Below are 26,009 nucleotides of genomic sequence, written 5' to 3'. Positions count from 1 at the left end.
TTGTGTAGAGGCACTTGTAGAGCCTTTCGTACATTTCGATAGCATGATCAATGCAATTAGTCCTGTCGCCAGGGGGGGTACAACGGCCTCGTTAATTCAGATGGACTTACTCAAGTTTTTTTTATGTATTTTGACCCGTAGAACACGAATTTTTTGGGTAACAGTTGATCCGGATGTCGATAAGATTGTTATAGACCAAGAACTTGAGGAATCAAATAACAGCGATTTTTGGCAAAACAAAACAATATTTTGTATTTTTTGGGCCATTTTAAGTAAAAAATATTTCTACAAGTTTTTTCGTAGGATGCACAGTTTTTGAGATAAACGCGGTTGAACTTTAAAAAAATCGAAAAATTGCAATTTTTGAACCCGAATAACTTTTGATTAAAAAATAAAATAGTAAGTCTGCTTACCGCATTTGAAAGTTTAAGTCAAATTATATCGGTTTTGATTATTTGCATTGGTAAAAATTTGTTTTTTTATTGTTTAACAAAGCTATAAACACGTAGGGTTTCCCGTGCTTTTACATGCGTTTTAACGCATGTAACGTAGAAATAGACTTGATTGCACTAGTACCTATTCTACCTACTCGTTCGATTTTAAATGAGAAATCATAGAAACATCACTCACGCACTAGTTGTTTGTAGCTTTGTTTAACAATAACACAATAAATTTTTAGCAATGCAAATAATCAAAACCGACATAATTTGACTTGAACTTTCAAAGGCGCTAAGCAGAATTGCTATTTTATTTTTTAATCAAAAGTTATTCGGGTTTAAAAATTGCAGTTTTTCGATTTTTTGAAAGTTCAACCGCGTTTATCTCGAAAACTGTGCATCCTACTAAAAAACTTGTAGAAATATTTTTTGCTTAAAATGACCCAAAAAATACAAAATATTGTTTTGTTTTGCCAAAAATCGCTGTTATTTGATTCCTCAAGTTCTTGGTCTATAACAATCTTATCGACATCCGGATCAACTGTTACCCAAAAAATTCGTGTTCTACGGGTCAAAATACATAAAAAAAACTTGGGTAAGTCCATCTGAATTAACGAGGCCGTTGTACCCCCCCTGGCGACAGGACTAAATATGTTATCAGTATGTTATCAATATGTCATAAAAAATATCGTAGATATTTTTGATGTGGTTTTGACTCGTGTAAAAAGTTTGTATATGTGTGACATGAGCTTGTATGTATATACCTACACATACATACATACAGGGTGATTGATTAGTAGGGTAAAGCTCAGTAGTCCCGCTATAGTAATAGATAGCAATAAAAGTTAATAACAAAAATTTTAGCCACCTTTGAGCTTACAAAATTAGTTAGAATGTTACAGGGTGTTCGATAACACAGTGGCAGACCAAACTTATGTTTTTTTTAAATGGAACACCCTATATTTTATTTTAAATTCGAAATCCTGTTAACTTCTCCATCACAAAAATATAAAGGTTTGTTATGTTATTCTGGTATTTACAAAGTTATAACCAATTTTATATGAAAATCGTAACAAGTTCAACTCCCTGTATAAATAAAAATAAGCAAAACAACAATGGTTTATTAATGCCATATTTTTTAACGTATTGTCAAAATTTTCAAGAATGGTCGATGTTGCTAATTTTCTTTATATCAAATACAGGGTGAGTCAAAAAGGCAAGTACATTATTTTCTCAGTAATTTTAAACGGAACACACTGTATTTTATATCACTATTGAAAAGTACCATTACCGTACTTTAATTTTTAGATAACATTCCCTATGTCTAAATTTATTAGTTTTCGAGATATTTTCATTTTTCAATGGACCAGTAGCGTGGCCACCCAAATTACCAGAATTTAATAAACTGTTGATTTTTTTGGGGTTACGTTAATAATAAAGTTTATAAAATACCTCCAACAACAAGGGATGAGATGAAAAATAGAATACAAAGTGTATTTCGATGTGTTAATTTACAAATGCTCCGTAGAGTAAGTAGCTCATTCAATGATCGTTTTTAGGCGTACATAAATGTGTTAGGAGATAATTTTGAACACCTTATGTAATTAAATATTAAAAATATTTTATTAAAAGTAGCTTCTAATTTTTTCAAACATTTTTTTTTGCAAAATGTATTGCTGATAAATTGTTTCGTTCTTTATTTGTTACATTGTTACATTTACATACAAAAGTAGTGTTTAATTGTCTTCACAAAATATTGTATTTTGTGTGTGTGTGTTTTTTTGTAAAATTTATTACTAATTTTCTTTGTTTATTTGTTGCATTTACATAAAAATATAGTTTTTAATTGTTTCAAAAATGTTGCATGTAGTGGTTGTGTTTTTGTTTGTAAAATGTATTATTAATAAATTATTTTTATTTCTTTATTTGCTACAGTGTTACATTGATTACCGGATTGATAATCGGTAATCTTCAATTGTCAATTCAATCATGGCTTACTTAAAATTTAGATAAATTTAAACACCTAAAATAATCTGCTCTGAAAAATGAAAATATCTCGAAAACTAATAAATTTGGGCATAGGGAATGTTATATAAAAATTAAAGTACGTTAATGTTACTTTTCAATAATGATATAAAATACAGGGTGTTCCATTTAACATTACTGAGAAAATAATGTACTTGCGTTTTGACTCACCCTGTATTTAATGTAAAGAAAATTAGCAATATCAATAATTCTTAAAAATTTTGACAATAAATAAAAAAATATGGCATTAATAAACCATTGCTGTTATGCTTATTTTTATTTATACATGGAGTTGAACTTGTTACGATTTTCGTACAAAATTGGTTATAACTTTGTAAATACCCTGTATAACATTACAAACCTTTATATTTTTGTGATGGAGAAGGTAACAGGATTTCGAATATAAAATAAAATATAGGGTGTTACATTTAAAAAAAAAACATAAGTTAGGTCTGCCACTGTGTTATCGAACATCCTGTAACATTCTAACTAATTTTGTAATATGAAGCTCAAAGGTGGCTAAAATTTTTGTTATTAACTTTTATTGCTATCTATTACTATAGCGGAGCTATTGAGCTTTACCCTACTAATCAATCACCCTGTATAGAGTCTTACGGTGACTAATATAATTAGCAAATTTTAGCTATTATTTAGTAAAGTTATAACAATTCTTATTTGTATTTAATAATAATTATTTTAATGTTGTTCTGAAGCTATTTTCTTGTGGAATTTTCGTAATTAACTATTTTTAATGGAAAATAAGCCACAATTTTACTAAAAAAATCATTTTATTAACGTTTCGACGTCCAAATCGGATGCCGTTGTCAAAATAAAAAATAATTAATTTCTTTGTTTCAGATGCTGCTGGTCAGCGGTCAGTCACCGTCGGTGCTTCAGCAACTATGTTCTTTGCCTTTCCCTTATTTCTCCGTAGAATCTCTGTCCAACATCTTGTATCCCACTTTGCTAGCTTGCTGCTCCGGGAATGAGCATACCACATCGATACTTAAACAAGAGTTGTCTTACAGTGTAAGTATTCTTAACTTTCACAGGGTGTTAGTAAATAAGTGCGAAAAACTACAAGGAGTTATTCTGCATGAAAAAGTAATATCTAATAATTTGCTATCCTCCTCCTCAGTCGTTTCATCATTGCTGAGTGTCGTGATTCCCTATAATACGAGCAACTATCTCTTTCCATCGGCTTCTGTCCTGAGCTTCCCTCACGGATTCAGAGAATGTTTTTCCACTGGCTTTCTGCACTTGATCCGTCCATCAAGTAGGTGAGCGACCTCTACTTCTGCGCCCTTCAACGTTTCCCGAAATTATAAGTCTCTCAAGATTATCATCACTTCTTCTTGCAATATGGCTACGGTGACCATATGTACTTATTTAAGTAGGACAGTACTTATTTTTAAATATTGTCCTAATGTACTTTAAAACCTTTCTAAGGACACGCGAATGTACTTATTTTTTCTAAAAAATGAATATTTTTATCTTTTACTACTTTTAAACAAATTTCTTTGTATACTGTTCCAGGTATTGCAGCTTTTGTGTCTTGATGGTTTCCAAAATTTCCATTCTTTTGTTGACTCTTCTCATGACTTCGTTGTTTGTTACAGACTCGGTCCATGCTATCTTCAGGTACCTTCACCCACAGTTCAAATGCTTCCAACTTTTTAGTAGTCGACACGTTAATTGACCATGCTTCTATCCCGTAAAGCAGAGTCGAGAAAATGTAACACCTTGCAGCCTAACTCTCAAGTCTTAATTATTTCAGTTCTCTTGCACAAACTACCTTTCTCATTTTATTGAAGTTGGTTCTTGCCTTCTCTATTCGAACTTTGATTTCTTTGAAGTAATAGTTTGTGTGATTAATTATTGTGCCAAGAGAGTTGTAGTTTTCAACTTGTTCTAAAGTTTTATTTTTAATTGTCAGGCTTTTATCATTATTTTGGGTTTTTGATATCCTCATAAATTTAGTTTTCTTGATGTATACTGATAATCCATATTGTTCTCCATACTCAACTATCTTGTTCATTAGCTTTTGGAGGTCTTGGAGGTTGTCCGCTATTATGATAGTGTCGTCCGCATATATCTAATGTTGTTAATTGGCGTTCCATTTAGGTACCTTTATTCCTGCTGTTTCCCCTCAAGAACTTTTTTCATAATTTCTTCAGAGTATGCATTTAATAGTAGTAGTGAAAATACACACCCCTGTCGCACTCCTCTTTTAATTTCGAACTCTTCTGATGTGTGTTCGTTAATGCGTATGTGTGCCTGCTGTTTATAATATAGATTTGTTATCATTCAAAGGTATTGCAATTGTTTTGCTTTGAGGATGTCCATTAGCTCTTTTGGTGGACTTTATCGAGAGCCTTGTTGTAATCTATGAAACAGACGTACATATCCTGGTTCACATCCAAGCATCTCTGGATTAGTAGTGTAAATCCAAAGTGAAGTGAATCCGAAGTGAAATGCGTTTATGAATGATCTTTAAAAACATTTTAAGTGTGTGAGACATCACTCTTATGGTGCGGTGGTTGTACACAAAACTTCACTGCACAAGTGAAACATTTTTACACAAAATGTGTAACCTACCTAGAAAACTGGAGTACAAATTTTCATGAATTTAAACTATTCAAAAGCATAGATCTAAAGCGGGCTCCACACGCTCGGCGAAGTTACTTCGCCAAAGTTGACCGAAGTCCGAAGTACCCTCTCTACACACTCGTTCTACTTCGCGAGGAAGTGCGATACCAACAAAGAGCGGTGCGATACCGACAAAGATCCCTTTGACCAGACCGACAGAGAATGGAAGTAGAACGAAGTGAGGCAAAGTTACACAAGGTGGCCGTCTACACTCTCGTACTTGTTGAACCTCAATAGACTTCGGCGAAAGTGTGGAGCTCCCATAAGAAGTGAAATAACATGGAACGCTGTTTGTTATTCTCTCGAAGCTTTTAAATTGTATATCAAGGCAACCATGTTAAACGAAGATCAACTCTTTGACGAACTGGGAATTTTGAAAGACGTGGCTACAAGTGAAAAAATTTCTGAGTGGAACAGAGAAGAAAAAAATAGTCAGGATCGATGGCTTAAAGTTTTTAAGTGTGTAGATCAATTCAAACTGAAAAACTTACAAATATTATGCGAATTTATTTTTTGTCTTCCAGGTGCTAGTGCGGCTATCGAGCGTTTTTTTTTTCTGTAATAAATAATTATTATTGGACGTCGGAAAAGTCACAAATGTCCATATCAAGGCAGCGATGCTGGTGTATGTAATTTTGGTAAGACTTGTATGAAATGTTTCATTTACTTCAGTCGAAGCCGGACCTTCTTAAATTAATTTTAAGTTCAGAAAAATATGAATGATGCAAAAAACCGGAAGAAGATGAGGCTATTCCAGTTCCCTTATCTAAAAACTCTTAATTACAGGCTTGGAACTTTTTCAAAGTTAATGCAATGTGTTATGTTTAGTTTAATTGATATAATTTTTTATGTTTAGCTACATAGTTTATTTATTTTTAATGCCAAAAAGTTATATTTGTCCAATAACAAGATACATTTTGCGTTTTTAATACATTTTTGTTTTTTGTACCTTTTTTTCTTTAAAAAGATATGGTCACCGTATGGCCGAAAAATTTTAAGACGGTGGAGAGGCAAATAGAGGAAAGTCGAGTCTGAATATTAAGCTCTTGGATGATTGAGTGATTTGTTCTGTGTTCCGTCCATGAGATCCGAAGTATTCTTCTCCAGCACCACATTTCAAAGGCGTCAATCCTTTTTCTGTCGTCCGATTTCATTGTCCATGTTTCGGATCCGTAATTAAATATGGGAAAAATTAAGGCACGTACTAATCTTATTTTGGTGTTCTTCGACAAGGACCGATCTTTCCAGATTTTCGATATATTGCTATAATATATTTCGATAATTTGCTATATATAGATACAAATGTATGTCCGAAAATGCTTTTTTTCCTAGACACGGAATTTTTCTTACGAGCTGACAACTTATTTATTGTTATAAAACCGGTTGAGATATGCAAATGAAATTTTATGGATTTTGAGAGGTAGTTAATGCGAATTTTTTTACTTATAGGCTATTGATTATATTCAAAATAAGATAGCTAAAAGGAACTACAACGTTAACGGGGTTTTATTATTTCATATGGTCAGTGGACATTATATATGAAAAAACCGCGAAGTGCTACCATTTAAGGGGGTGCGTTTTTGAGAAATGGGTGAATTAGTCCCTGGGCACAGGTTACATTAGGGTGAGTTCTATGCACTTTTGGTACAAACATATCTACATAAAAATTGTCCCTGGTTAAATTTCGTATCTAAATATCACTATTTAAAGTCCATGATACATTTTTTTACAAAAATATATTCAAAAGAAAAAGCACAAAAAAACCCAAAAGAAAGAAATTTTGTTTTTTGTCCCATAACTTTTGTCCACGAGGATATAGGTATAGACATTGCTTTACAGAAAAAAAACCTACATATTTTTTCTTTAAAATGTTGTTTAGTAGAGGTAATTAAGATTTACAGTTTTCGAAATATGATTTTTCAAAGTTCGCCACACACAGCAATTTTGGGCAATTTTCCCTGTTATTTCGCAAATATTGTTCTGTAACTTTTTTCTACGTAACTTTAGGTATATGCAATGGTACACGTAGTAGGAATAGAAATCAATAACCTTTAAAATGGTTTACTGTATAATGTTGTACGACTTTTTTTAAAGAGATTATGGTTATTCAATCTTTTATACTTTTAACGATTTTTTATAATATAATATAAAAATAAAATAATATTATATAATATATTATATATTATATATTATATATTATATATTATATATTATATATTATATATTATATATTATATATTATATATTATATATTATATATTATATATTATATATTATATATTATATATTGTATATTATATATTATAATACCTAATATAAAAAAAGTATCTATTATTTTTTAAATTTTTTACAATTATTTTCGAAATTTCTCATAACTTTTTTTCTTCTACATTTAGGTATATATTATATTATAGAATAAAAAAAGCTTATTTTGTTTACTTTAAAATGGTGTATTACAAAAAATTCTAGGATTATTTTTGAATAAGATAATATTTTTCAAAATGTAATAAATACTTACAACGATTTGTGATTTTAGGATTATTTTTTAAATTTCTCATTATACCTTTTTTTTCTTGTACATGAATATACTATATATTGCTCAATAAGGAGGGCTTACTTTCTGTTCTTTAAAATGGTGTATCATCTATATTTAAATAATGGAAACCGAGTGATTCTTTGACATTTTTTTACCCGTATTATTTAAAATTATTTCTTTTACAAAAATTACATCACCATTAGTCTTAGAAAACATCACTTTAGTTAAAATTATTTAAACGTTGACATTTAAAAAATTTTCAAAATCAAAGTCCATCTCTTCGTTAGCATTAGCTTCAATATCTTCCTCTGACACCTCAGTTATCTTAGAGTTCCCACAATTAGTACCCATGCACATGCACTCTTTGCAGAATATTGAACAAGAACAACTAATTCCTATCTTCCTACAACCGCAGTTTTTTGAACATCCTTTGGTACATTTACATGCTATTTTTTCAAGCAAAGCTTGTGGTGCAGGAGCTTCAAATCAAGTCAAGTCCGAGTCAAGTGGATCCAAAGTATTACCTATAAAAATAAGATTCAATCATAACACACAATCACATAAAAAAGTTATAATGAGAAATTTAAAAAATAATCCTAAAATCAAAAATCGTTGTACTTATTACATTTTGAAAAAGCATATCTTATTCAAAAATAATCCTAGAATTTTTTAATGTTGTTCTGAAGCTATTTTCTTGTGGCATTTTTATAATCAAGTATATTTAAATGGGAAATAAGCCACAATTTTACCTAAAAATGATTTTATTAACGTTTCGACGCCCAAGTCGGGTGTCGTTGTCAAAATACAAAATAATACTAAATAAATAAAAATGTTGTTGCTTAGTAAAAAATTCTTCTAATAATTTATTTAATCTGACTCATTGATATAAATGAGTCAGATTAAATAAATTATTAGAAGAATTTTTTACTAAGCAACAACATTTTTATTTATTTAGTATTATTTTGTATTTTGACAACGACACCCGACTTGGGCGTCGAAACGTTAATAAAATCATTTTTAGGTAAAATTGTGGCTTATTTCCCATTTAAATATACTTGATTAGAATTTTTTATAATACACCATTTTAAAGTAACCAGAATAAGCTTTTATTTTTATTATATAATATATACCTAAATCTAGGAAAAAAAGTTATAATGGGAAATTTAAAAAATAATCGTAAAAAATATAAAAACTCGTGAAAAGTATAAAATCTTGAAAAAGAAGTCGACCTCTTTAAAAGAAGTCGTACAACATTATACAGTAGAAAATTTTAAAGGTAATTGATTTCTATTCCTCTTACATGAACCATTGAATATGCCTAAAGTTACGTAGAAAAAAGTTACAGAACAATATTTGCGAAATAACAAGGAAAATTGCGCAAAATTGCTGTGAGTGGCGAATTTTGAAAAATCATATTTCGAAAACTGTAAATCCTAATGACCTTTACCAAACATCATTTTAAAGAGAAAATATGTAAGTTTTTTTTCTGTGAAGCAATGTCTATACCTATATCCCCGTGGACAAAAGTTATGGGACAAAAAATAAAATTTCTTTCTTTTGGGTTTCTTCGTGCTTTTTCTTTTGAATATATTTTTGTAAAAAAAAGTATCTTTGACTTTAAAAAGTTATATTTAGATAGGAAATTTAACCAGGAACAATTTTTATGTAGACGTGTTTGTACCAAAAGTGCATAGAACTCACCCTAATATAACCTGTGCCCAGGGACTAATTCAGCCATTTCTCAAAAACGCACCCCTTTAAATGGTAGCACTCCGCGGTTTTTTCATATTTAGAGATTCATTGACCATATGAAATAATAAAACCCCGTTAAAGTTGTAGTTCCTTTCTATAGTACATAATCAATAGCCTATTAATTATTAAAATTTTTATATGTTTTATCATTGGCGCGCATTTATCATACGGGTAATGGTCTGACTTATTAAATGTAAGGAACTTCATTGCGCTATTGTTTCATCAAATAGCTCAAATTGCTAATTTTTTAATGACGTTTTGTTTACTGACGAGGCTACCATTGTACGACATGATATTTCCCAAATTTCCATAACAATCAGTTCTGGACTGAGGATATGAATATAAATGGTATCTTTGAAGCTCATTTTTAGCATCAGTTTTCTGTAAATTTATAGATTGGGGCAATTGATAATCATTAAATCAGTATTTTCTCATAAATCATATTTTCTCCCACAAGGACTAACAGGCGAATCTTACATTAGCTTCCTACAGGAAGAGTTACTTTCTATTCTACAGCTGAGACAACAGTTATAGTTCATGCATGATTGTGCACCAGCCCATGGCTGATAGGTATTGTACCCTCGGAGATCGCTGGGAAAATTTACACTCAAAACAACAAAATTCAGTTTGGCAACACTGTGTTAATGTTGATAGTAACATATCTCTTTTGAGATAAACAGAACTGTAGTTTAGTCCAGACAAATTAATATATTTTTTTGCCAACAAAAATGAGATTTTTCAACCAAATAATGTTTCAAATATGATGTGCCAAATAATTTTTAATTGAGTTCTGCTAATGAGCTTGTTTTTTTTTGTCATTAAAGTAGAAAAAACTTTAAATTTCACTCATTAAATCATTATCGTCTTAATTATTTTAACTGTAATAATATCCATCCACTACTTCGGAATGATTAATGGGTTGTTAAAACATTTTGTGTGTAGCGGCTTCTGGAATGTCTTAAAAATATCGAATTTCATTGATAAAATGCGCATGTCCCACCGATCTTCGCTTCGATCATACATACGATATCAAAATCGTTGGATAGGTAGGGGAGGTGCGGTACAGTGGCCAGCTCGATCACCTGATTTAAATCTTCTAGCCTTTTGCATTTGTAGTTTTCTTAGTTTATTCTACTCCCGTCGAAAATTTTGGCCATCTGAGTAATCGAATTATAGCCCGTTGTGAAACAATAAAAAATACACCAGGACTATTCAAAATTTCTCTTTATCATTTTTGTTTCTGTTTTTTTCAGATTTTAGAAGAATTCAGAAATTCAGAACGAGGTAAGCAACATCGTCTGGTAAAATTGTTATCGAAATGTGACATCAAATGATTTAGTTGTTGTAAAAGGATGTTAATCTCAAAAAATAAGAAATTGTAATTTCCGTGCAATTTTTATCAATGTCAATTTCATTTATCTTAACTTCTTTTAATTTCTCAACATTTTTTTAATAAACGAATATTAGACGCACACAAAAATCTCAACAATGTGATGTTACCGTGGATCTTAGTTTATAGATTGAAAATGAAAAAAATGTGATTGTATGATCTATTAGAGAAGAAGGATTTAAATAAATATGATCAGTTGTTTTTATACAGGATGAAGAGGTAATGAACAAATTGTTAGCTTAAAAATGAGACTTTAACAATTTATGTCTTGTAGATTTAACATAATTTATTTTTCTTTGAATTTAATATTAAAGTTAAAATGTGCTCTACTATCTTGTTGACTGTTGGAAGTAACCTAATCGACCTGTAATGTTGCAGAAAAAGGGGCAGCGCTGAAAAATCTCTTTGAATTTACTAAAGCTAGATTTTTCACAGTTGATTATGTGAGTGTGCAGAGAAACATACTGCGGTCGGTCAAGCGAAACAGGTAGAACAGGGGTTACTGAGAGGGTATCAAAGTTGCTTTCCTACGAAGGTAATTAAATCCATTTACTAAGGCTGAAAATCAGTACACACATTCTAAATTAAATATAAAAATAAAAGTTATTATAGTCGGTCAGCTGTATGACGGAACAGAGCCGGTCGGTCGGCCCCAATAGTCGATTGAGGACATAAAGCATTTTGGCTCGCAATTTTTTCGTCCATCGTGGATTTACTTGAAATTTTCACAGAAGGTAGGGAATAGTCCAAGGATCATTTTATATATCATGCCGCTATCATACGCTTAAACCTTGGTAATGGTTGCCACCCCATCTCGGGGGGTGGGAATTTTTTATTACATTTTAACCATGTAATTCGATGGAAAAACTGATTCTAAGAAAAAAATATTTTTTGCATTTTCTTCGTAAAACTAATATTTTTCGAGTTATTCGCGCTTGAAAATAACAGTTTTTCGACGAAAAAATCGACTTTTTTGAGGGTTTTTTGAGAATACCTACCTCGAAAAATATGCATTTAATCAAAAAAACTGTAGATATCAAAATTGTATCTTTTAGTAACACAAACCAAATTCTTTAATTCTTTTCCTATAATATCTTTAAGACCAATACAAACCGAGATACGGCATGTTAAAGGTTAGCTTTTTTCGTCAAATGCACAATTTGAATTTTGCATTTTTCGAGGAAAACTTAAATAATTTTTTTTCAAGCATACAATTAGACCTTTCAAAAAATAATAATAAAAAGTTTCTAGCATGAAAATTAAGCGACTACAAAAAAATGTCGGTACCTGCTTTTCTCTACGAAAAAATCAGTGAAAACAGCCCCCTAACTACCTTCCTAATTCAAAATTGGTCTTCACCTTTCTGTAGTTCCTTTTATATTTATATTATCAATACACTCAAGGAGTTTGACCTATTTAAAATGTCTAATTTTGGAAAAATTGGAGTTTAAAGAAAAATTGTTTTTTTGCAATTTGGTATTTTTCACCTTTTACTTCAAAATATCTCCGAAAATACTGAAGATATGAAAAAAATTATATACTACTAAATTGTAGCTTTTTTAATGACTAAAATTACCCTGTGATCCATAGATTTTCACTACAGTGAATAGTTAGCCAGATATAGCTGTTTAAAACCTCTATTTACCAGCAAACACCCCCTTATTCGAGCCCTTTAAACCCGCCCCAATTAAAATCTAAGGCATCTTACGGAATTTAATTTACACAGTTTTATAGCTCTTTAAAAATCCTACAAAATCATTTTTGAGGGGTCTCATTACTGAGAGGGTATCAAAGTTGCTTAACTACGAAGGTAATTAAATCTATTTACTAAGGCTGAAAATCAGTACACAGTGAGATATAATATTTTTACAAAATTAGGCATTTTAAATAGGTCAAACTCCTTGAGTGTATTGATAATATAAATATAAAAGGAACTACAGAAAGGTGAAGACCAATTTTGAATTAGGAAGGTAGTTAGGGGGTTGTTTTCACTGATTTTTTCGTAGAGAAAAGCAGGTACCGACATGTTTTTGAATAAAGTCGCTTAATTTTCATGCTAAAAACTTTTTATTATTTTTTTTGAAAGGTCTAATTGTATTCTTGAAAAAAGATTATTTAAGTTTTCCTCGGAAAATGCAAATTTTTCCCATTATTTGGCTTTGAATATTTCAAATTATGCATTTGACGAAAAAAGCTAACCTTTAACATGCCGTATCTCGGTTTGTATTGGTCTTAAAAATATTATTGGAAAAGAATTTGGTTTGTGTTACTAAAAGATACAATTTTGATATCTACAGTTTTTTTGAGTAAATGCATATTTTTCGAGGTATTCTCAAAAAACCCTCTAAAAAAGTCGATTTTTTCGTCGAAAAACTGTTATTTTCAAGCGCGAATAACTCGAAAAATATTAGTTTTACGAAGAAAATGTAAAAAACATTTTTTTCTTATAATCACTTTTTCCATCGAATTACACGGTTAAAATGTAATAAAAAATTCCCACCCCCGAGATGGGGTGGCACCCACTCCCAAGGTTTTAGCGTATGATAGCGGTATGATATAGAAAATGATCCTTGGACTATTCCCTACCTTCTGTGAAAATTTCAAGTAAATCCATGCTGGACGAAAAAATTGCGAGCCAAAATGCTTAATTTCCTCAATCGACTATTGGGGCCGACCGACCGGCTCTGTCCCTTCATACAGCTGACCGACTATAATAACTTTTATTTATATTTAATTTAGAATGTGTGTATCGATTTTTAGCTTTAGTAAATGGAAATAATTACCTTCGTAGGAAAGCAACTTTGATACCCTCTCAGTAACCCCTGTTCTAAGTTTCGCTTGACCGACCGCAGTATGTTTCTCTACACACTCACAGTAATCAACTGTGAAAAATCTAGCTTTAGTAAATTCAAATAGATTTTTCAGCGCTGCCTCTCCGTATGAGTTTCCTTCCGTCGGTTTGGGAAGAGCCTCTATCTTAGTATAGCGTTTGTTATGTTTGTTAAATATACAATTGCTTTTGAAGGAAGATACTTCAGAGCCCTGTTAGCGATTTCGTCTACCAGGTGCTTGCCTTTGGTGAACTTTTTCTGATCAGTTCACTTATTTTTTTTTTTTTTGGGTGTTCAGTTAGGGAAATCGGGACTGTACAACGTGGCTGGTTCTCACCCAAAACTTTATATGGCCGATGAGTCAATAGAAAACTGATATAGTCAAACTCTTCAGGACCCGATCCTTTGTTTGGCTTCAGAATTCGAAATTTTAATGCAATTAAATACATTAGCTATATATTTAGTTTTTAATATATCTCTTCACCCTGTATGAACCTGAAAATTTTAAACAATTGAGTGATTTTTCTGTAGATATAAAATTAGTAACATTACACTTTGATTATACTGTAACTGCACTTATTATTAATAATGTTTAATACAAAAAAGGTGTAGTGTTATTAGTTAGTCGATTATGTATTATCGTTTGTGTTGAAAATTATTCCAATAGATATACAGTCATTCTTAACTCTCGTTTATCCGTGTGATTGATTGACATGGTCACCGCGGATAACGAAAATCTCGGATAATACCAAAATTGATTAATACGCCAGTCAATGAAAACAAGAACAGGATGTTACCTCCGAATTCTATCCTACTGCATGGATTCTAATGAAATTTTAGGAATCATCATCATCAATGGTGCTACAGCCCTATGAAAGAGCCTCGACCTTCCCAAGTCTATTACGCCAGTCAGTCCTATCCATTGCCAACCGTTGCCAGTTTGCTGCGCCTATTTTTCTCCCATCCTCATCTACACCATCTTTCCATCTAAGTTTTGGCCTACCCCTATTTCTACTTCCCACAGGTTGTGACATAAGGATTCTTCTAGGAGGGTTGTTATGCTGTGATCTTGCTAGATGTCCTGCATATCTTAGTCGTCCTATTCTTATAAGAGATACTACGTCTTTTCCACCAAATATATGTTTATATCTGTGGTATACTTCGTAGTTGTACCTCCTCCTCCAAATACCATTTTCACAGATTCCACCGAATATGCCTCTCAGGATCCTTCGTTCAAATATAAGCAGAAGGTTTTCATCTGCCTTGGAGATGGTCCATTTCTCCGATCCATATGTCAACACTGGTTGTATAAGGGTTTTGTATATGGTTATTTTTGTTTTTTGGCTTAAGTTTCTGCTTCTCATATGTCTACTGAGTCCAAAATAGCATTTGTTCGCTAGGATTATCCTTCACTTGATTTCTTCTGTCATGACGTTTTCCTTGGTGATCAGGGAGCCTAAGTATGTGAATTTGTCCACCACTTCAAAGGTAGAGTTATCAACAGAGAATTGGTGACCGATGTTTCTGGATCTATTGTTGGGTGTTGATGCCACCATCTTAGTTTTCTCCTCGTTTACTGTCAGGCCCATATTTTTTGAGGCATTTGAGAAGGTGGTATACATTTCTTCTAGTTTGCGTGTTGTGCGGGCAACTAGGTCCACGTCATCGGCATATGCCAAAATTTGAGATGATTTATTAAAAATATTTCCTCTGTTGTCTATTCGGGCATCTCTGACCGCCTTTTCCAGAGCTATGTTGAAGAGGAGACACGCCAGCGCATCTCCCTGTCGCAGCCCAATATTCGTTTCAAACGCCTGTGATTGTTCGCCCTGTATTTCGACTTTGCAAACGACTTTACGCATTGTAGCCTTAACCAATCTTATCAGTTTGTCAGGGATGTGGAATTCATCCATGGCTTCATACAATTTATTTCTTAGGACACTATCATAGGCCGATTTAAAATCTACGAAAAGATGGTATGTGTCGATATTGAATTCATTGGTTTTTTCCAGTATTTGTCTTAGCACAAAGATCTGGTCTGTTGTTGATCGACCAGGCCTAAAACCACTTTGATATTCTCCAAGAAGCTCCTCTGAATATGCACTTAGGCGACCATATAAGATGCTCGAAAATATTTTGTAAGCTGTATTAAGGAGGGTTATTCCCCTATAGTTTCTACATTCCAATTGATCACCCTTTTTGTGTAGCGGGCAAACGATTCCAAGACACCACTCTTCCGGGATTTGTTCCTCATTCCAGGCTCTTAGTATTATTTTATATATTTGATTAGTCAGGGTAGCACCTCCATATTTAATAAGTTCCGCGGATATACCATCACTTCCTGGAGATTTATTATTTCTTAGGTGTTTTATTACATCCCGTACTTCTTGAATTGATGGAGGCTCTAATGGTGTATTGTTGGTTGCTCTTGGGTTCGGTTGATTTGGATCTTCTACTTCGATGGTAAGTAGTTCTTTATAGTGTTCCACCCACCTTTTCAATATTTCTTCTTTTGTATTGAGTATGTGCCCCTCCTTATCCTTACATAGTCTTAGCCTTGGTTTGAATTCCTTTCTTGCATTATTCAGAGTTTTATAGAATTTTCTTGTTTGATTTTCCTGTTTTAATGCCTCTAGTTCTTCTAGTATTCTATTTTCATAAGTTCTCTTTTTTTTTTTCTATGAATGCACTTCTCTTCTCTTCTAAGGTCTTTATATTTTTGTTGTTTTTCTCGGGTTTTCCTGTGCTGCATCTGTTTATATGCATCGTTCTTTCTTCTTGTAATGTCCTCACACTCAGCATCGAACCAGTCATTGCGTGATGGTGATCTCTCTGGCCCTAGAATATTATTTGCTGCGTCTTTAATATTATTTTTACACATTTCCCATTGTTCGCTGATTGTTAGATTCTCATTAATTATGCAGTTAGTTTCGATATAGTTTTGAAACCTTTCTACCGTTTGCGGATTTTTGAGGAGTTCAATATTAAGGCGCGTTGTTTTGGTACTTCTCTCCTTCTTCGCGTTTGAGATTCTAGCTCGAATTCTTGTGCCAACTAGAAAGTGATCTGAATCAATATTGGCGCCTCGATAGGTCCGGACATCCATCAAGTTTGAGAAATGTCTAGCATCTATGAGCATATGATCAATTTGGTTGTTCGTTAATCCATCGGGCGAGGTCCAAGTTCCCATAATATGTATTTTTTTGTGTAGAAAACATGTGCTTCCTACGATCATGTTCTTTGCGGCTGCGAAGGTGACTGCTCGGTGTCCATTCGAATTGGTATTATTATGGAGACTATATTTACCGATGTGCGGTAGATATATATCTTCCCTTCCGATTTTTGCATTCAGATCACCGATTACTATTTTAATGTCACTTCTGGGACAACTGTCATATGCTCTTTCTAATTCATCATAGAATTCGTCTTTTTCTTCGTCTTCCTTGTCCTCTGTTGGGGCATGTACATTAATAAGACTTATATTAAAGAACTTGCCCCTGATCCTTAAGCAGCTCATTCGTGGATTAATCGGCTTAAAATCTATAACCAAATGCTTGACTTTATTATTGACTATAAAGGCTATCCCAAATTCATGTCTAGTTCTATGGCAACTATAGTACATGTTGTAGTTTGTTTTTTTTGATTATGCCATGACCTGTCCATCGTACTTCTTGTATTGCAGTAATATCGGCGTTATATTGTGCTAATATGTCGCATAGTTTGCGGATATTTCCAGGTTCGTTGAGTGTGCGAACGTTCCAGGTAAATATTTTAAGATCATTGTCCTTATTTCGTTGCATTGGTCGTCGTTGAGATTTCCGTCCGGCATCTTTAACTTTCGATTTCGTAACCATGGATTTTTCCTGGGTTGGGTCGTTAACCCAACGCCAAACCCCCTTTTCGGAGGGCCATTTCACCCGCTCTCGTCAGTTCCCGACCCAACTTTCCACCCGGGTTGGATACCGGATCTCCAGATTGGGTTGCTCGGTTAACAGGGGACACCAACGTGAAGGTGAGAGTCGGATTTGAGTAGAAGAGGCTAAGTGGAGTAAGCTGGAATCAACTCCATGTTTTCGCATTCTACCCCTTTATCCCCCTGGAATAAAAAATTCTAGGAATTTTAGGAATAGCCTCTACTTATCTCCTAATTCAAAGTCTACCATATCCAGAGGAGCGCTTTTATCTTGGGGGCGGTTCCCACCCCATCAAGGGGGTGGAAAATTTTTTGGTCAAAATAACTACAGAAGTGGCTAGAGAACCTAATTCTAAGCTAAAACGAATTTATAATTTTTTTTAAAACTCAATACTTTTTGAGTTATTTGGTTGAAAATTGGCCATTTTTATTGAAAAATGACACTTTTTCGGACTGTTTTTTTGCGAATACCTTAAAACTATGCATCTAATAAAAAAACTATATAAAACATTTTTGTAGCTTATAAAAAAAACAAAGAGATTTATTCCTTCATAAATCTTCTAATTATAATACAAAAAGAGATATGGTAGGTGAAAAGAGTTTGTTTTTTGGTGCATGCTCAAATCGGTGCTTGCAAAAATGTTTATATAGTTTTTTTAGTTAGATCCATGGTTTTTAAGGTGTATTGGTAGCATTATACACCTAAAATCGACCGTTTCTTTGTTGTGTCAAGTTGAATACACCGATTTGAGCATGCACCAAAAAACAAACTCTTTTCACCTACCATATCTCTTTTTGTATTATAACTAGAAGATTTATGAAGGAACGAATCTCTTTGTTTTTATTACAAGCTACAAAAATGTTGTATGTGGTTTTTTTAGTTAGATGCATAGTTTTGCGAAGAACCGTCCGAATGAAAATGGCCAATTTTCAACCACGAATAACTCAAAAAGTATTCAGTTTAAAAAGATCATAGAACAGTTTTTGGTTAGAATTATCTTCCTCTTCCGTGATTATTTTGACCAAAAAATTTTCCACCCCCTTAAAGCGGTGGGAACCGCCTCCAAGATAAAAGCGGGATACCATGGGATATAGGTAGACTTTGTTTCTTGAACTGTTTCCTACTTACTGTGAAAATATCAAGTCCATTAATCACGTGAGGCTCGAAAGGGGGGGAGGGGTCCATACAAAAATCACGAAATATCACAATACACGTGATATAGTGTGTCTTAAACCTCACCTCTTAAACATCACCAAGAGGGAGGGGGTTAAAAATGTGAAAAAAACTCACGTGATTAATGGACCACCCCTAAAGCGATGTAGTATAGGATGGAATTCGGAACCAAATACCCTCATTGACTGCCCTATTAGCCCGATCAAAGAACAATCTGACCCCAAAGGTAAAAAAAAATAAAGGAAAGATGAAAATTTGGGAATAGGTAGTTGAAATTGTCTATTATTACATAAGAAAAAGTTTACAATTCTACATCCCCTCCATTTTAGAAAAATGGAAGGGAATACCCCCCTCCCAAAGATAAAAAAATACATTCAAAATAAGACCGGAATTGGATAAAATAACTAATTCTAAACAACTTTTTTTCTATAGAGTTTTTTCACTAAGTCAATACTTTTCGAGTTATTTGCGAGTGAATATGTTCATGTTTAACAAAATAAAACATGTTTTTGGACGGTTTTTTGGGAGATAACTCCGAAGAGAGTATTTTAGCGAAAAAAATATTCTTAGCAAAAATATAGCCCATAAAAAATTGAAAAAAATGGTGTATACATGAGATGTGTAGACCTAGTAGAAGCAGAGTTGCAGCTAATGAAAAGTAGGTTCCTCTTTGTCAAATTCCAAATCGAATATTTCAATGTGAAATAACCCAAATACGGAGCACTTTTAGGGGAAAATTCATTTTAACTTTTTTAAAGTGTTTAAAATAGTTTATTTTTGTGTTTTAAAGAAACTTGTAATATTAAGGGGTTACATAGGCCCTGCGGGTAAAAAAAAGTGAATTTAAAAAAAAATTATTTCTCGAAAACTAAAAGTTATTTTTATTTATAATTGGAACATGTAAAAGTATAGTACTTATGATACTAAATTTTCAGCCAAAAATATTCATTTTTGTTGAGTTGACTGCAATTTTTTGACAACAGCCCTTTTTTGCGGTGAGCAGCATAACTAAGTCCAGTCTCATCTGAAATCAAAAAATCAAAAAGTTTCTTGTAGTTTATACCTCTGGTTAGTGAATGAACGAAGAAATTTTTATTAGGTGAAGTTGTTTTTGTTTTATAAAAAAAACTACTTTAAAAATGGTCATTTTTGAAAAAATGAGAAAAACTAATCACGAGTTTAGGCAAATTTTGAACATCCATATAATAACCAATTTTTGTCTAACAAGAAAACAAAACATCAAAAATATTTAGAAAAGCAAAACGTACATTTTATTACTCCTTGAGATTTTTGGTTTTCCTATTTGTTTTTAAGTTAATTCCATAAACAATTACGATTTTTTCAAAATTAAAAATAATGTTTTATTTTAAACCCATTTTTTTTTCAAAATTGAGCACTTTGAACCAAAACTTGTAGATAATATAAACAATACATAAGTAAAGTAACTTGTAAAGCGGTAACGATTAATTTTATTCGAGAAGCTAATTAAGGGGTGTTTGAAATGGGCTGTTCTTTTCTATTTTGGGGTGGAGAGCGGACTGTAGACTGTACATTTTTTAATGGGTTGGAACAGCCACGGTGAGTAGACCTAGAATCACTATTAGGTGCAGGTATCTGTTCGTTTGGGGTAGATTAAAATGATGGCTAAATATTATGCCGTTTAATCAAGCGAAGAAAATTATGACAATCAAATTAAATCTCACAGCGTCGGCCAAGGTTTTGTTTTTCATTTAGCGTTGCCATGGGACTAAAGCCCCGTTCACTCAGCATGTAGGGACAACGCATTAACCAGTGTTTTTCTCCATTTTTTTATCAAAAAATAAAAGGGATCAACAATATTTTGAGCGTAACTCACTTACTTTTAATGTTAGAAGTTTTTTTAAAAAACAAAAATAAACCTTTTTTTGAACACTTTAAAAAAGTTGTAATGAATTATCCCCGAAAAGTGCTCCGTTTTTTGGTTATTTCACATTGAAATATTCGATTTGGAATTTGACGAAGAAGAACCTACATTTCATTAGCTGCAACTCTGCTTCTATTGGGTCTGCAGACCTCACGCATACACCATTTTTTTCAATTTTTTATGGGCTATAATACTTACCTTTTGACTTATCTCCGAAAAACGGTCCAAAAACATTTTTTTTTTTGGTTAAAAATGAACACATTCACTCGCATATAACTCGAATAGTATTGACTTAGTAAAAAAACTCTATAGAACAAAAGTTACTTAGAATTAGTCATTATATCCAATTCGGGACTTATTTTGAACGTATATTTTTTCACCCCCGAGAAAAAATTTTTCACCCCGTATTTTCCAATTTTTGTAAAATGAAGGGGGTGTAGTAGGTCTGGATCCCACGTATGAAAAAAAAGTTTATTAATAGCAAGCTGAAAATTTGTTAATAGCTTAAGGGTGTCTAGTCGGACAAATTTTGATATATGGGAACACTGGAACAGGGGAAGTTTTAATTGTGGAACAGGTTAAAAATTTGGAACGGTCAGACCACGAAAACGGCACATGTATTTTGTCCGACAGAACAGACTTAAACTCTTCGAACAGAGATTAAAATTTCATGCAAAAATCAGACTGCTATTTATCACCAAATGAGCGTTTTAATGAGTGGAACATGTAGAATATGTCAAATGACAGCAATTATGACAGGTGATAAATAGCAGTCTGATTTTTGCATGAGAGTTTAATCTCAGTTCGGAGAGTTTAAGTCTGTTCTGTCGGACAAAATAAATGTGCCGTTTTCGTGGTCTGACCGTTCCAAATTTTTAACCTGTTCCACAATTAAAACTGCCCCTGTTCCAGTGTTCCCATATATCAAAGTTTATCCGACTAGACACCTTTAAGCTATTAACAAATTTTCAGCTTGCTATTAATCAACTTTTTTTTTCATACGCGGGATCCAGACCTATAGAATTGTAAACTTTTTCTTATATAATAATAGACAATTTCAACTACCTATTCCCAAATTTTCATCCTTCCTTTATTTTTTGGAGGTTTTCGTAAAATTTTGCTTCCCCTGATCGGGCTATATAAAGAAGGCAAATAAAAGCAAAAAATAAAAACTTAGTTTCAAAATACTTACATTTTCTACACTGTTGAAAGTAGTCGAACGTTTGTGTTTGCTTTTTTGATTAGAACACATGTTTATTAATCCGGTATACAGTAATCGTCGGCTCGCGGATGAACGAGAATTGACTGTATTTGGCGAAAATTCAAAGAATCCGTTTTGAAAACGTATTACAAGAAAAGATAATTATTTTCGTTATATAGGTATGTGAAAATAAATCTATATTTGTTATGTATTTTGCCAGGCACTTTATTAATAGTGAATATTAAGAGTAATTTCTGCGTTCATTATTTATCATAATCAGTAAAACTACATTACAGTAAATATTACTTTTTACATCACAAATATTATTACAAATTTCGAAAATAGATATTGATAAATTGTCGTGTTTTCGAAGCAAAAACTCTTCCTCCTAATGAAACTGTAGTTTCTAAGTACATATATTTATTTTGGTTTTCAAACAGTTTCTTTATATTTTGGCCCTAGTCATATGTGTTTTGATTACTTTTGATGTGATTTTAGCTTATAAACCAATATATTAAACGATAAATATATATTTTTATTTATTTCGAATATATATTCCTTAGCTTTTGTACTCAATAAAATTTATGTAAAATAATTGCACGTTTTTCTTTTCTAACTTTACAATTTTAGTTATATTCAGGAATCCAGGAATACATAGATAGTCCAGAAAGCCACTGCGCATCCGCTAGGAAAAATATTCCGATTCGGATTTTTTACAAAATCTTACTCAAAAAGGAACCCCTTTAACAAATTTGCATGTTGCAGGACCAAAAGTGGGTCAAAATTTTTTAAACGTTTTTTTTTTGTTTTTTTCCTAAAAATATTTTTTTTGCGTCGAACAAAGTTTTTTGGATCATTCCAAACAGAAAAGGTCTTTAGTGACTTTTCTCTAAAGTTGATAGTTTTTGACATATAAGCGATTAAAAATTGAAAAATTGCGAAATCGGCCATTTTTACCCCTCAAAAACTATGTGAAAAATTGAAAATTTCAATGTTGCCAAGGTAGGTAGATATTCTTTAAACATCGATTGATGAAATCCGAAGAGTTTTTTACAATACAATATTCAAAACTCCTTTGTTTTTTAATTGCTAATCAAGCGTGTGCGACACTATTTTCCACTGTTGCATGTGTATACAATACAGTATGGTGCAAATAAAAGCAATAAATTCGTTATTTCGTAAATCGGCGACTTTAAGGAAAAATCCCGAAACAGGTTAATTTGTATTTTTAAGTTATGATATTGTGGCATATATGGTATACTAGTGACGTCATCCTACTGGGCGTGATGACGTTATCGATGATTTTTTTAAATGAGAATAGGGGTCGTGTGCTAGCTCATTTGAAAGGTTCTTCAATTCTCTATTCAGTAATGTAAACATTTACATAATTATTTATACAGGGCGTCCAAAAATTTTTTATTAAATTAAATTATTTGACAAAAAAAACAATGTATGTAATTTATTAAATTCAAAATACAATTTACTGCTTTCACAAATCAGAAAACAAAGTTTATTTCACAAATTAACATTGCTTTTCGCTTAAATTAAATGTTCAAACTTCCAAGAGGCAGGTGGCTGGCGGGAGCTGGCTTGAACATTGAATTTGATCGAAAAGCAATGTTTATTTGTGAAATAAACATTTTTTAGTTTTCGGGTAACAGTAAAATGTATTTTGAATTAAATAAATTACATACATTCTTCTTTTTTTCAAATAATTTACTTAAAAACTTTTTTTGGGCACCCTGTATAAATAATTATGTAAATGTTTATATTACTGAATAGGGAATTGAAGAATCTTTCAAATGAGGCAGCACACGACCCTCTATTCTCATTTAAAAAAATCATCGATTACGTCATCACGCCCAGATGGATGACGTCACTAGTATTCCATATATACCACAATATCATAACTTAAAATTAAAAATCGACCTGTTTCGGGAATTTTTCCTTAAAGTCGCCGGTTTACGAAATAACGAATTTATTCCTTTTATTTGCACCATACTGTATACACAATACACATGCAACGGTGGAAAATAGCGTGGCGGACGCTTGATCAGCAATTAAAAAACAAAGGAGTTTTGAATATTGTATTGCAAAAAACTTTTCGGGATTTCATCAAGCGATGTTTAAAGAATATCTACCTACCTTGGCAACATTCAAATTTTCAGTTTTTCACATAGTTTTTGAGGGTTAAAATGGCCGATTTCGCAATTTTTTAATTTTTAATCACTTATATGTCAAAAACTATCAATTTTAGAGAAAAGTCACTAAAGACCTTTTCTGTTTGGAATGATCCAAAAAACCCAAAAGAACTTTGTTCGAAGCAAAAAAAATAATTTTAGGAAAAAAACAAAAAAAAACGTTTAAAAAATTTTTGACCACCTTTTGGTCCTGGCAACATGTAAATTTGTTAAAAGGGGTCTTTTTGGGTAAGATTGTGCAAAAAATCCGAATCGGAATATTTTTCCTAGCGGATGCGCAGTTGCTTTCTGGACTAAGAGAGGAGTTGCCATCCGTATAACGAAAATAACGAAATACGCCACAATCGTATCAGCAAAACTGTTAAGATAAAGACCAAAGTCACTTGGCAGACATTCGTGGCCCAAGATGGTTGGTTAAAGTTTCCGTATAGGGTTTCATCAAGTTCCCGGAGGTTATCCACTAACATTGGCGTTAAGCCATTTCAAGTTGACTACTTTAGAATGTAGATTGAATTATAATTACAACCATTATTTGGTTCTGGGTCTAGTTAGCAAGTATACGAGTTCACTGATGATGGACTGATAGGCCCGAAAACGTTCGTTCTGAACATATTTTATGCAATCCATAAGGATTTATTAAATCCATTTTATTAAATTATACTTAAGTATTTTCTATGGGAATTAAGCCACAATTTTACTAAAAAATGAATTTATTAACGTTTCGAAGCCCAAATCGGGTTTCGTTGTCAAAATACAAAATACTATTAAAATAAACAAAAATGTTGTTGCTAAGTAAAAAAATTCTTCTAATAATTTATTTAATCTGACTCATTTATATTGGCAATTCAGACGTATATTATACATTTTAAAGTAGAAGACTTTAAAATGATATCGCCAATATTTATGAGTTGCGTTCCTGGGACGACTTTATTAAAAGATAGTTCATTCGATTACATGAAATCAATCCCAACTCAAGAATATCCGTCGCAAAAAAATCATAGCATGTGATCTGTCTTTAAAAAGACAACCAAATGCAACGATGACAGTAAAATTCTCGCGTTAGAGATTCCATAGTAAATCACGAGGGAAAACCAGGAAAAAACCTCGTGATACTATCCCGACATCGTAAGTATTTGGTCTTACATTTAATTTACCTTCAAAAAACTAATACCATATTCTGACTTTAATATGTTTGAATTATAAATATTATTAATAATACATAGATATACAATAAGTAATACTAAAATATAAAATTTGTACTAACACAATATGTTATTGACTTACTAATCGTGATATTTTCTTTCTATTGACTTCCTCTTTCAGTATGGGTAACCACATCCTACTGCATTCTACCGAGGAATTTGCGACACAATTGGTTTCATTTAGCATAATTAGAGCCGCTTCTTGGATTTTTCTCTTTTTACTATCTGTTTCTTTCAGGACTATACTTGAATCTCTCCAATGAACTCTATGTTCATTATCCCATGCGTGTTGACATAGTATCACGAGGTTTTTTCCTGATTTTCCCTCGTGATTTACTATGGAATCTCTAACGCGAGAATTTTACTGTCATCGTTGCATTTGGTTGTCTTTTTAAAGACAGATCACATGCTATGATTTTTTTGCGACGGATATTCTTGAGTTGGGATTGATTTCATGTAATCGAATGAACTATCTTTTAGTAAAGTCGTCCCAGGAACGCAACTTATAAATATTGGCGATATCATTTTAAAGTCTTCTACTTTAAAATGTATAATATACGTCTGAATTGCCAATATAAATGAGTCAGATTAAATAAATTATTAGAAGAATTTTTTTACTTAGCAACAACATTTTTGTTTATTTTAATAGCATTTTGTATTTTGACAACGAAACCCGATTTGGGCTTCGAAACGTTAATAAATTCATTTTTTAGTAAAATTGTGGCTTATTTCCCATAGAAAATACTTAATTATAAAAATGCCACAAGGAAATACCTTCAGAACAACATTAAATTA

General features: G+C 32.2%; 1 protein-coding gene across 1 annotated transcript in view; it reads left to right on the top strand.

Moving 5' to 3' along the window:
* LOC114339332 (S phase cyclin A-associated protein in the endoplasmic reticulum) overlaps nucleotides 1-22,406 on the top strand; it is a 345,776-nt gene extending 323,370 nt beyond the window's left edge. The window contains exons 19-20 of the mRNA XM_050648835.1: nucleotides 3,321-3,491; nucleotides 10,653-22,406. Coding sequence (XP_050504792.1) covers nucleotides 3,321-3,491; nucleotides 10,653-10,733 — 252 coding nt within the window. The 3' untranslated portion in view covers nucleotides 10,734-22,406. The remainder of the gene's footprint in view (nucleotides 1-3,320; nucleotides 3,492-10,652) is intronic.
* The last annotated feature ends 3,603 nt before the right edge of the window (nucleotides 22,407-26,009 follow it).

Source organism: Diabrotica virgifera, chromosome 4, assembly GCF_917563875.1.
Source record: "Diabrotica virgifera virgifera chromosome 4, PGI_DIABVI_V3a".
In the NCBI taxonomy this organism is placed as follows: Eukaryota; Metazoa; Arthropoda; class Insecta; order Coleoptera; family Chrysomelidae; genus Diabrotica; species Diabrotica virgifera.
The sequence above is the reverse complement of the archived record's forward strand: the minus strand, read 5'-3'. Positions and strand labels throughout refer to the sequence as shown.